The sequence below is a fragment of the Delphinapterus leucas genome, chromosome 19 (assembly GCF_059928025.1).
Source record: "Delphinapterus leucas isolate spDelLeu-1000000601 "Yukka" chromosome 19, BTC_Dleu_Yukka2, whole genome shotgun sequence".
Lineage (NCBI taxonomy): Eukaryota > Metazoa > Chordata > Mammalia > Artiodactyla > Monodontidae > Delphinapterus > Delphinapterus leucas.
In genome coordinates, this window is record NC_143147.1 from 59141405 (window position 1) to 59154317 (window position 12913).

The window sequence follows — 12913 nt, forward strand, 5'->3', positions numbered from 1 at the left end:
ACTGTAAACGTAGCTGGTGAGGGGACTGCAGCATCCCACTAAGAGGATATTCTAGTGGTGAAGCCTAAGGTTCCATCGAAGATTTAGCAGCTGCACCCACAGTTCACCTGCAGAGTTTGCAAGCAAAATTCCCAGACCTTCTTCAAATACATCGCTACCAAACAAGGCTTTAACCTATAAACCCATACACTGGCGGCCTTTATGGGACTTAACACGTCCTTTGTTAACACATTTGTCTGGGGGCTTTGGTTACCACTGGGGCCATCATCTTGAGTGTTGCTCACTCTCTTGCTGCCCCTCTCAGCTTGGAATCACAGCATGGGAGATCTTCTCCCTCTGCTGCTGCAGAGCCACTGGCCAGTTCCCGCCTGGCAGCAAACCCACACACGATGATGCCATTATCAAGCTCACATTTCACGACGGAATCCACGGGAACATCTCAAAGACTGACAAGTGCAGCTTGAAGACCGGGTGGGCCAGGCGTGACCTGGCCTGTCAGCCCCACCCCACCCTGCTCAAAAAGAAAAGTAGAAGAAGGGAGAAAGGTAGGAAGGGATGAATGGGAAAGGAAAAAGAAATGAGCTGGATTTTGTTCAAAAACTTGTAAGAACTTGTTCTTCCTGTTTTTAGTATTTTAGGGGTGGGAGTGGAATAGAAACATATAAAATGAAGATATCCATTTCTATTCAACCCTGCCCTGGAGGTCTCCGCCAGGGAGATTAGGCAAGGAAATGAACTAAAAGACATCCAGTTTGGGGAGAAGTAAAACTATCTCTATTTGCACGTGATATGATCTTGCATATAGAAAATCCTAAGGGTTGCACTAAAAACCTACTAGAACTAATACACAAGTTCAGCATGGTTGAAGGATACAAGATCAACATACAAAAATCAATTTTATTTTTATACCCTTGCAGTGAATAATCTGAAATTGAAATTAAGAAAAAAACTCCATTTACAATAGCATCAAAAAGAAGAAAATACTTAACAATAAAGTTAACAAAAGAAGTATAAAACTTACACTCTGAAAACTATAAAACATTGTTGAAAGGAATTAATGAATAAATGAAAAGACACTTGTGTTCATGAATCATAAGACTTAATATTGCTATGATGGCAGCACTCCCCAAATTCATCTATGGATCCAACAAAATCCCCATCAAAATCTCACCTGGCTTCGTTCCAGAAATTAACAAGCTGATCCTAAAATTCATATGGAAATTCAGGAGACCCAGAATAGCAAACACAACCGTGAAAAAGAACAAAGTTAGAGGATTCACGCTTCCTGATTTCAAAACTTACTACAAAGCTACAATAAGGATATAAGGATAAACATATAAATGGGATAGGATTGAGAGTCTGCAAATAAACTCTCACATTTGGTCAACTGATATTTGACAAAGGTGCCAAGGATTCAACGGGGGAAATAACTGTCTTTTCAAATGGTACTAGAATGATTGGAAAAGAATTAATCAGTAAGCTTCCACATTAATGAAAGTTGACCACAGTTATTCCCGAATAAACAGAAACCAACTCTAGCCGCGGAGCAACTAAGCCCATGCGCCACAACTACTGAGCCTGTGCTCTAGAGCCTGTGAGCCACAACTACTGAGCCCGTGTGCCACAACTACTGAAGCCTGTGCACCTAGAGCCCGTGCTCCGCAACGAGAGAAGCCACCGTGAGAAGCACGGGTGCTGCAATGAAGACTAGCCCCCGCTCGCAGCAACTAGAGAAAGCCCACGCACAGAAACGAAGACTCAACGCAGCCAAAAATAAATAAATGCAAAATAAATTTATTAAAAAAAAAGAAACCAACTCTAAAAAACAAAAAAAGAAACCAACTCTTAAAAAAAAAAAAAAAATCCTGGGCTTCCCTGGTGGCGCAGTGGTTGAGAGTCCGCCTGCCGATGCGGGGGACACGGGTTCGTGCCCCGGTCTGGGAAGATCCCACATGCCACGGAACGGCTGGGCCCGTGAGCCATGGCCGCTGAGCCTGCGCGTCCGGAGCCTGTGCTCCGCAACGGGAGAGGCCGCGGCAGTGAGAGGCCTGCGTACCGCAAAAAACAAAAAAACAAAACAAAACAACAACAAAAATCCACGTGCAAAACAATGAATTGGACCACCAACCTAACATCATATAGAAAAATTAACTTGAAATGGATGAAAGACCTAAATGTAAGCACTAAACTATAAAACTCTTAAAAAAGCCCCATAGAAATAAATCTTCATGACCTTGGATTAGGTAATGGTATCTTAGATATGACACCAAAAGCACAAGCAACAAAAGAAAAAATAAACTGGACTTCATCAAAATTAAAGAACACTTGTGTTTCAAAGGAAATTAGTAAAAATGTGAAAGGACCAACCCACAGAATGGGAGAAAATTTTTGCAAATCTTATATCTGATCAGAGTCTAATATCAAGGATATATAAAGAAGTCGTGCAACTCAATAATAAAAAGACAACCTAATTAAAATGAGTAAAAGATCTAAACAGACATTTCTCCCAAGAAGATGTACAAATGGCCGCTAAGCATAAGAAAAGATGCTCAACATCATTAGTCATTAGGAAAATGCAAATCAAAACCACAATGAGATAACTCCTACTAGGATGGCTATAATGAAAAAGATATGAAATAGCTAGTGCTGGGCAGGCTGTGGACAAAGTGGAGCCCTCACACCTGCTTCTGGGGATGAAAGATGGTGCAGCCATTGAGGAAAACATGCAGCACTTCCTCCAGTGGCCAAACGTTAAGAGTCACTGCATGACCCAGAGTGGAACTCACTCTGGGTTTATACCCAAGAGAAATGAAAACTTGTCTACACAAAAATGTGTACAGAAAGGAGCATTATTCATAAAAGTGAATAAGTGGAAAAAACGCAAATGTCCATCAGGTGATGAACAGATAAAATGTGGTCCGTCTACACAATGGAACATTATTCAACCATAAAAAGGAATGAAGAACTGATACACACTCCAACATGGGTAAACCTCAAAAACATCACACTAAGTAAAAGAGGCCAGACACTAAAGGTCATTCATCGTGTGACTCCACGTGTATGAATGTCCAGAATGGGAAAATCCATAGAGACAGAAAGCAGACTAGTGGCTGCCAGGGACTGTGGGGAGGGGAGATGAGGGCACTAGCGAGAGGGTACAAGGTTTCCTTAGGGATGATGGGATTGTTCTAAAATTGATTGTGGTGACGGTTGCACAACTCTGAGAACATAATAAAAATGACTGAACTGCACAATCAATGAAGCTTTTACCAAAAAACCCACAAAAACGAAGTGAAGATCACTCTTCGGGTGTCAGAGCGCCGCCAAGCACCTTGCATCCACAGTTCAGCTTCCACGGTCCTCATTCCCTGTGCTCTTACTCTTTTGAGTTCGTTTCAGAACTTCTGCTTCTTAAGGAAGGTTTACTTACTCCATAAGCCAGATCAGAGGCCAGTGTCGCTCATGACCCTTAAATGCCTTCCCTACACTAGCCTGTGCCTGCCTCAGGAAAGAACACACCTTCCTTCCTTCCAAGACCAGTCCTCAGACTCCTCAGGAACAAGATCACAAGTAGCGAGAGCAGCCCTGGAGGACGCCACAGCCCCCAGCCTGAGACCTGGTCCTTGGGGAGGGCGGGGCACCAGGGATGAGATGGGGTTGTGTGCAGGGTCACTCAGGAAAGCTGGGCAGAGAGGGGGCAGATGACTAAGGAAGAAACATCTGGAGTGTTCCCATTTTCTCACTGAGATCCCCAGACACAGGGCCGCAAGGATGCTAGGGATCGTTGAAAGGGTGAAGCACATGCCAAGGTGACAGCTGTCCTGGCCAAGGGGTGCAGGTGTCCACTGGGGAGGCCCCAGGCTGGGTGTCTTGGCTCACGCAGTCAAGGCTCTGACTGGGGCCATGAGGCCAGCTCCACCTGCTGACCTGCTGCCCCCACCCCAGTGGCCAAGCGCCAGCAGAGATGCAAGGGGTGGTGGGGTCTCCTGCTGAGTTTGGGGATGTGGCCAGTGACCTGGCTCTGGACCTCTCCTGGGAAGGCAAAGCTCCCGTGTTGTCATGACAACGCCCCACTTGACATCACCAAGCTCTCCCCATGGGCAGGTGGGGGTCACCGGGAGACCCCATGGGGCAGCAGTGGGTAGGGGGGAGGGCAAACACCTCCCCAGGGCAGGGCACACAGTGCAACCAGGACACGGCCCCCACCCTGTCTAGGCACCTCCCATTCTGTCTCCCCTACCCTGTCCCAGTAGTACCCCCACCCAATCCTGGGTGCCCTCTTCCCCCAACTCCCCATCCCCTGCTTTTCTACTTTCCACGCTGCTTGTACCACAAATGTGCCTCCAGCCAAACGGTCCTGGTCCCTGGGTCCTTTTCTCTACTGTCCCGGTCTATCCCTTCTAGATGCCAGGCTTGCCAGCTTCCCAGGAAGTCCTCTCTGTGGTCAGAAGGCCCCCATGGCTCCCCCTTACGCCCCTCTCACCCACCAGGCACAGCTGCTACCAGGCCCTCTGCAGGCGGCTCACTGCGGCCTCTCCTTTTCCTCCAAGCCCCCCACCAGGCCCCCACTGATCTTGGGCAGGATGCCAGCTCTGCTCCCAGATTTTGTACTTAACTGTGACTGGTTTGTGATCGTCATGAGTTCTATGCCCCCCAGATTAGGAGGTCAGGTCAGGCTCACACAGCTGGTATTTTAAGACTGGGGCTCAGCGCTGGGCAGGAAGATGTGAGTCTCATCCTGGCTGCATGGGCTCCCCCTGCCCCAACACACACACAGGGGGCCTATGAGCCAGGTGACCTCCAAGGCTGGAGCCCAGGAGTCAGCTCTAGGTCAGCTGGGATTCAGAGTACGGCCTCCCTAGGTCCAGGGATGAACTTTTACAAAGAAAAAGGCATGTTGGTTGGTACGTGAAATCTCACTTGTTGACAGCGAGAGGATGAGGCTCCCCTCCCCAACTCTTGGGTTGTTCCACACGAGGGTACCCCTTGCCCAGGTCAGGAGGAGGCTGGTCATGACCCTCCCGTCCTGGGAACGGGTGTATCCCAGGGAGCTGGGCCACACACACCCGTGAGCAGGCTCTCCAAGCGCTCACCAGGGCCAGGGGTTGGTGCCCCACAGCCCACCACACAGCTCCCAGTGGTGAAACGGTTTAAGAGACGAGGCAGGGCACTGCCATGGGCAGCTTCCCAGGCCGCCCCAAGCTCTGGGTCCTGGGAGGCAGAGGGAAAGGGGAGGTGTCCACCCTGCTTGTGGGGTCTGGAGAGGCTGCCCCTCCCTCCCCCAGCCTGGGACCCACTGCTGCAGAGGGATGGGTCACTCACAGGCAGGAGAGGCAGGACCTCCTTCCCCTCCTCAATCAGAACTGCCCCTAGGACCGGGGTGGGGCCCAGCAGCCAGAGTGGCGCTGGAAAGGTCGGCTTCTGGCAAAATCCTCCAAATCAGCTGGCACAGAGCCCCCTCCTGGCTGAGGTGTGCATGCACCCGGTAAGGGTGCTTTCACACAAAGCAAGACTGTCCGCTGAAAGCCTGGGTTTCTAGCTCCTCTTGAAGAACTCCAGACCTGGCAACTTGGCCACAGCCCACCATGCCCTCTGGGTGGAGGGTGTGGAGGCCCCCCTCAGGTGGGACACCCACTTGTCTGTCCTTGCTGTTGCCTGCTCGCTCCCTGGGGCATCTGGCTTCCTACCTAGACATCAGGACTCCAAACCAGACCCCCACACCCCAGAGGCACCAAACTGCACGCCCTCCCAGCCACCAGCCACGGGAGTCACACAAAACCCCTTGAAAAATGAGAAACCAGCAGCACCCCTTCTAAGGGAGGTGGGGCCAGAGTACCGCCCTGCACCTTGCTGTGGGCAGGTGCCCACAGGTGACTGCCTTCCACCCACAGCCGGGCAGGGCTAGAACCTGGCTCCTGAGGCCCCAGCCCCTGTATGGCACTGACCAGCCAGGTGCCAAGTGCCCCGGGAGGGTCAAGGGACTGTGTTCCAGGGACCTGAGGGAGGAACCACACCAACCTGCCCTTCCACGGACCCCAGTCCACAAGGCAGCAGGCTGTGTGGGTGTCAACTTTAATATGGGGCTGGCCTGTCTGGGGGGCTAAGAGGGTCCCCTTTGTCTTCCTGTTGGGAGTGAAATCTCAGGGAGATTGTCTAATTCCAAAATGAACTGTGAACTAGGGAAGTCATTTCCATCCTTCCCAGTCTCCACTTGGCTGCTAACAGCTCGAAGCTGGCAGCTCGGGGACCCGCAGCCACACCGGCCGGCTATCCTGGAATGTCCGTCAGCAGGACTGGGCCTCTGTATGGCCCCAGGAGTGATGGGGTGGGCAGACCTCCTAGAGTCATCAAAATCCAGCAGGGATGCACCCCTCCTGGTCCACCACCCACAAACGCCGAGGTGGAAGCAGAGAGGTTACCACCCCCAAGTCTACATGGAAACTGGGCACGTCCAGGAGCCAGGCCAAGGGAGGGCCCCCTTAACCAAAGCCCTGCCAGCTAATGGGAGCAGCAGGAAGAAGGGAAAGGGAAGGGTGGGGAGGCCAGGTCTGATGTGCCTTCCACAGAAGACAGGGTGGCGGAGACACTGGCCCGTGGAGCCGCGCGACCCGGGACAGGAGGTGTGACCAGCACCAGGAGCGTTGGGCCTGGCCGTGGCCCATGGGAACCACAGCTGCAGAAGCTGCGTTTGGCTGGAGAGTCTGAATGTTGCCATTTAATCCAGAAACGAGAGCAAGACAGCAGCGCCAGGGAAATGCTCCGTAGTCATCCTGATCAGGAGCCCTGTGGGTGCTGTGCTGCTCCGTCAGCTCCCGGCCCGCCTGGCCCGGCGCCAGCCTCCTGGGAGCCCGGCCAGGGCCGGACATGCACCCAAACTCTGTGGGCCCCAGTCCTCTGGAATCCCCGTGAGTCCCACACAAGTTACGAGGCTGCCACCACTTCCGCCTGTCGGGGCCTGGCCTTGACGGGCACTTTCTCTGTGGAGGAAACATAGAGATGTCTGTCGCGTACAGAAGACCCCAGAAGCGGGAACTTCCCGAAAAGGACAGGAGGCAGCAAGGAGCCAGGTCAGGGCTTCGCGCTCTGGGAAGAACGGGCACAGCTCTGAGAAAGGCGAGTTACACACAGAAGCCAGGAGGGATGACAAACAGCAGGCACTGGGCACAAGCACTCAGGACGTGCACCCCTAACCCACGGACCCCAGAAAGGAGGCCAAGCAGCAGCAAGGGAGCAGAAAGAACTAAGGAGGAATCGCGAAAGACGAGTCCGGGCGGATAGAGAATTTCTGAAGGCGTGTTATGCGATGCCACGGGGAAGGTCGTCCCAGTGACATTTAGTGGACGGCTGGTCCTGGGCTGGACCCAGAAGAGCCTGCACAGCTCAACTGGCCCTTTCCCGACTCTAACTTTGGGATTCGCCTCTCTGAACGGGGTCTGGCTCTTACTAGGTTACCGAAACTGCTCAGAAACCTGGGCTCAACCCCAGGGCGAGGCCCGCACTCCGCCTGAGCTGGTGCCAGCAAGCACGCCCACCAAGCAGGCAGGAAGGGCAGGGCCCAGAGGCCAGGATATTTTGCTTTGCTCTAGAACACACGGTTCTCCAAAGGACATAACGAGGAGGGTACCTGGGATCTTTTCAGGAAGGGGCTCTGAAGGAACCTCTGGCAGCTCTATCTGTTCCTGCAAGAAACAGAGGATAAAGGCTGTGAGATACAATCACCTTGTCCTTCTCTTGGAGAGAACAGCATCCTGTTCACTTAGCCGCTCTCAGCGGGATTTAAATAGGACACAAATCCTCCAGCATGCAAGCCCAGGGTGCATCCTCCCTGGCTTCTGGCATCTCTGCAACTCATATCACCGGGGGCACAGTGACCACAAAAGGTGGCTGCTTCCAACGGCCCAGAGCCTGAGGGGCTCCCAACCCAAAGTTCCATTCTGAGTCTGAGACAAGGGCTTTGAAACAGGCACCCATGCAGGTCAGGGGCCCCAGTGGCGCCTCTGCCTCAGGTGGTGGTACCTGGGTGCACCTGTTGTTCCAGCGAGTGCTGGTCTACCTCTCGGGCCTTGGGAGGAAGTAATTCAGCAGGCAGGTGCACATAGGGCCCCCAGGCAGCGAGCAGCAGTGCTAAGGACCTGCTTGCCTGGCCTGGTCTATGGCTGGGGGTGGCAGGCTGGTGGGCACGGTGTGAATTCGGCTTGCTTAGGCAGGGGCCCACAGAGATGGAGATGCCCTCCATCAGGGAGCAAACACAGACTCAGGGCCTGAAGTGATGGCTGGCTGGTTAGAGGCCTCTGGGCCAACACATGGAGGCCCTGTGTGTGACAGCAAGTGACCGGCCACAAGAGGGAAAAAGCCCCCATTTGATCTAAAACCCACACACTGCCCACTGGGGAGGAAAGGGCTGAGGGAGCTAGGAGGGTCGGCATTCTGCTCTGTCCTGGCACCTGGTTCGCTCTGAGGCCTGCAACACCTGGGTGGACAACCTGCAAAATGTTCTTTCCAGGCCAGTCCTGCCCTGCAGTCAGCCAGGTGGATGGGGAGAAGGGACCTCAGTTTAGCACAAATACCAGTTGTTTTAGGGAAGAAAACAAGCTGCAGAACCAGGGCTGTGTGCTCAAGTGAAACCTGACACAGTCGCTCGCTGAGGCCAGTGAGCAGAGTCCTCCTGGAGGGGGGGTCCCTACACCTGGGCCTGTGTTAGTGCCGGGGGTCCTGTTACCTGAGTGATTGCGTCCAGCTCCTCCAGGATGGCATCTTCGTCCTCCTGAGTGAAGCTTCCTGCCAACAGCTCATCTATTTGCTGCAAAAGGAGGAGCAGAGGTGAGGAGCATGGCTGGGCTGGGGTGGGGGAAAGGTGGGCCCTCATGGAGGAAGGAGACAACCCCAGCTTAAGGCTCCTCTCACTCGAAAGAAAGAAGGCAGCCCCCACGTGGTGCGGGAAGGCCTGGCCCTTGAGGGTGGCGCAGGACATTCAGCGAGTTGGCCACTGTCCTCGCTGGCTGCCAGATGGCGGGCCCCGTGGTGCGGCAACACCTACCCGCTGGTACTCCACAGCCTCCTGCGTCTCGTCCAGTATCCGCTCCACCTCTTCTATGGACATCACCTGATCGGTTACAAGTTTTTGAGTCTTGTCAGTGAAGCACGTAACAGAACCCCCTACACGAAGGTCACCTGCATTGGCAGGGCGCACGGCCTAGCCCCTCTGTTCCTGTTTAAATGAAGCCATGCCAAGCGGGATATAACACATCTTTGGTTATTTCTGTCCCAGGCAGGGCCCGTCCACAGAGGCATGGAGCTGTCAGACAGTCTTTTCAGAAGCCTCAACTGACCTCCTTGGACTCCTGCTGGCCCTTCTGGCATCCAAATCAACCCTAGCGGTAGTCAGAAGTATAAAAATTTTTCCCTGGCCAGATGACTTGATTTCTTTTGGGTTCAAAGCGGCACCTTTGCTTGACTGGTCACCACCACATTGGACAGTCAGAAAGGCAGTGTAACCTCAGCTCTCTGCCCAGCCCCACTGCCATCCACTCATCAGGAATGAGACGGGGTGGGGGCCGGGGCATGCCATCTCTGCACCTCACCTCTCCTTTTACCATCTACCTCTGTGCTGTTTCTTGAAATGAAGCTGTGTTCACCTCCTCCAGGAAGTCCTCCAGATTAGTTCACCCCCCCCACCCCCCCCACTAAAACCAGACTGTCCCTCTAGTCACCTTAGCATCTCTGGATACGGTACAATTTTTTTTGTACCACTAGACTGTCACCCTCTCCCATCACCCTCTCCCGGTAGTGACTGGCTTTCTCTCATGCCCAAAGGCCTGCGTGCAGGTGTGGCCTCAGGGACTAACCCTCTCCTTGTTCCACTGGCTGCCCTTCCTCTCTTTCCCCAGTCCTGCGAGACTTACCTGGTGCATCTTATTCAGACACTCATTTCCAAACTGCAGCCCCTCAATCACCTTCATTTCAATCTGAGTGAACTCAATACTCTGGACCTGAGGAAGAAACCCATGTGGTCAGGGGCCCACCTTCTCTGCCGCCTCATGTAGACCCATGGAAGGGAGTTAGGATCACACTATCACTGACAAAGACTGCTGGGCCTCAGAGCAAACTGTCTCTGCCTTCCTCCTCCTTCTATCCTTTCCCGCTGCCCTGACCAAAACTTAGGCAGAACTGAGAGGGCGTGGGAGGAACCGCAAAGTAGACTGCTTATAACCAGCAGCTCTGTTAGCAAAAGAGCAGAACTAGAGCTCTGGGTCCTGAAACTGGATCATTTTGGGAGCCTCCTGCAGATCCCAACACCTCTTCAGTCACTGGGGCAGACTCCCCGCCCACTCCACCACCCATAAGTGGCCTAGTCCCCCAGCCACCATCCTGCAAGAGCCAACCTGCTGCAGCCCCTTAAGACGGTCAGGCTCCCATCAAAGATTCTCCTCCACCTCCAGGCCTGACCCATTCCATAGCCGCGGGCTGAGAGGTCCAGGAGAGGAAAATGATAGGTTTCAGTCCTCTGAGGGGACTCTGGTGCCTACATGGTCCATGGTCCACACCCCCCGACCCCTACTAGGCCTACCATGGTCTCCAGGCTGGTGATCTGGTTTTCTGTCTTGTCCAGGAGCTGCTCCCGGTATCGCTTCTTCTTGAGCAGCAGCTTGGCCCGTCTGCAGAGGGAACCCAAGCAGTGACCGAGCAGCCATGGCCATCAGGTGCCCTGGCCTGGCACTGACCAGCCTCCTGGCCTACCCCACCTCTGCTCTAGGCCGATGCGGAACAGAGCCCATCTCCCGAAGACTGGCCCCCAGCCCCACTCACTCCTTCCTGCCGTCGCGCAGGAGCTGCCGGGCAATCTCCCGCTCCCGCTCCAGCTGCTGGGTGATCCTCTTCTGGTACTGCTTCAGCTTATCCCGCTGCTGCTTCAGTTGCTGCCGGGAAAGCAGGCCTTGTGTTGACACCAAGCCCCCTCAGGGCACGCTGGACACTCACCGGGCTACCCGGTGTCCAGGAGAGCCAGTACAGAGGCTGCTGGGGTCACTGAAGGGCCCCCCACAGGCCAGGCTGCCCCAACTGTCACCAATGGAAGCACATCCTCTGAAACTGAGTTCTCCATGGGGACAAGTTTGCCCCCCAGGGCAAGTGGGGCACTATCTGGAGACATCCCTGGCTGTCACACTGGGGATGCCACTGGCATCTAGGAGGTGGAGGCCAGGGATGCAGCTCAATATCCTACAAATCTCCCCCACCCCAGACAGAGAGCCAGTCCTAATGTCCTCAGCACCGGGGTGGAGGGCATGCTCTCACCGCCGTCATGGCGCGGCATCGCCGTCATGGCAGGGCATCGCCATCAGCGAGGAGTGTGAGCGCTGGTCAGGGAGTGTGGCCAGCACCTCCGAGGCGAAGAGATGACGCAGAAGTCACTGGTGACAGTCACCCGTGTGCCACCATCCCAGCCCAGCCATGGCTGGAGACTGGGGCCTTCCCTCCCAGCTTCACTCCTCTGTGGACTTCAGCCATTTGCCATCAGCTCCCCTGCTGTTGACACTTATCACCATACGTGAGTGGACAACAGATGGTGCACTGAGGTGAGAGGTTCACGTGACCGTGCCAATCACCTAGGACCCCAGTGTCCCAAAAAGGATGCAAGGCCATTTACACGCCTTAGTCTCTCCTTCCCTATTTTAAGCCATTTACACTTCTTCCAGATTTCATCATTTCAGGTAACGCTACAGTGAGCACCTGCAAGCACAAGGCACTTCTCAGATAGAAGATTATGTCTTCAGGGTCGGTTATGGGGAGTGAGTTAACTGGGTCAAAGGTGTGCACATCTTTAAAACTCAACATGGTGAGAAACTAGCCCCCAGTGTAGACGTGGTCAGTCTGTCTCAAGCGGCCGCTCCCCAGTTCCCTCCACAGCTCCATTCTCTTTAGAGGTCGTCTGCCCCAGCGCAACCCATGGCCGGTGGGTCAGGCTCGGCGACAGCCGCACGTCCTGTCCCTGCTGCCGTGAGAGGCGCCCGCCTTCCCACCCCGTGACCAGCCTGCCCGCTGACAAGGTACAACCAGGAAACAGTGAAACGCGGGCACCGCCTCCCGGGACCCGAGGCACAGCTCAGTCGCCGCACTGGGACCGCCTACACCCGCAGCAACCGGATTCGCTCAGACTCGCTGGGAACCGGACCCGGACACGCTCCCCACCGGGAGCCCACCGCTCACCGCCCCAGACGGGCTCCGGGGCTGCGGCCCCGGCGTGGGGCTGGGCGGCCGGAGGGGCCGAAGCCCGTGGCGAGAGCGGAAACGCAGCCGGTAGCCGCCGTGCCTCGGTTTCCCCGCCCGGCCCAGGTGTCCCCGGCTCGCGTCCATCCGCCTGCGGGGCCCGGCGTCTTACCAGGATGGCTTTGTCCTGCTCCGTGACCCGGCTCTGCTGCTTCTTACGGCCGAACAGGTTGCCCATGGCGGCCGGCGCGGCCCGGCCCCCGCCCCGCCGCCCAGCCCGGTCGGCTCCGCACGTCGCGGCCACCGTAGTTCGGACCCAACCCACCCCCGCTACGGCGGCCGCGCGGGGCCAAGCGCCGCAGAACGCGGAACGCGGCTGTCCGCAGACGGAGGCCCCGCCCCGAGAAGCGGCCGGGGTTCTGGGGCCCTGGATCACGTGGTTCACGTGCATTTCCAGAATGCCTCACCTGCGCGGACTTCAAGACTAAAAGTTCCATCTCCCACTACGGTGGGACCCTCGCAGGGTGACAGCGTGTACCGTCTCCCGGGCGGTCAGAAATCTTGTTCACAAGTCACTGCGCCGCCGGCTCGGACCACAAAATGCTGCGTTTAGTGATGTTACAACCCTGCGCGTCAGAGTGTCCGCTGAACCGCGCCCTGCGCAGCATGCTCCACCCGCTCTGTCCTTCGGGCCGGTGACTAGTCCCCG

General features: G+C 55.2%; 1 protein-coding gene across 2 annotated transcripts; it reads right to left on the reverse strand.

Moving 5' to 3' along the window:
- Window positions 1–877: 877 nt before the first annotated feature.
- On the reverse strand, window positions 878–12505 carry CHMP6 (charged multivesicular body protein 6). Of its 2 annotated transcripts, XM_089901570.1 has the most exons (9): window positions 12377–12482; window positions 11293–11378; window positions 10807–10916; window positions 10568–10655; window positions 9903–9989; window positions 9038–9103; window positions 8720–8800; window positions 7625–7679; window positions 878–6977 (listed from the first exon to the last, which is right to left on the reverse strand). In XM_089901570.1, exons 2-9 carry the CDS (start codon window positions 11299–11301, stop codon window positions 6922–6924), a joined length of 552 nt encoding a protein of 183 aa, XP_089757696.1. In that variant the 5' UTR covers window positions 11302–11378; window positions 12377–12482; the 3' UTR covers window positions 878–6921. The 2 variants fall into 2 exon arrangements, with proteins under 2 accessions (XP_089757696.1, XP_022445092.1); XM_022589384.2 differs by lacking the exon at window positions 11293–11378 and having other exon boundaries at window positions 12377–12505.
- Window positions 12506–12913: the final 408 nt, after the last annotated feature.

Excerpts from the sequence above, each read along its gene's own strand:
- CHMP6 (XM_022589384.2), bottom strand. The coding sequence starts at position 12,442 with ATGGGCAACCTGTTCGGCCGTAAGAAGCAGCAGAGCCGGGTCACGGAG. Across the intron at positions 9,104-9,902 it reads GTCTGAATAAGATGCACCAG|GTGATGTCCATAGAAGAGGT; the intron begins GTAAGTCTCGCA and ends GTAACCGATCAG. Across the intron at positions 6,978-7,624 it reads CCTTCCTGAAAAGATCCCAG|AGAAAGTGCCCGTCAAGGCC; the intron begins GTACCCTCCTCG and ends TTTCCTCCACAG.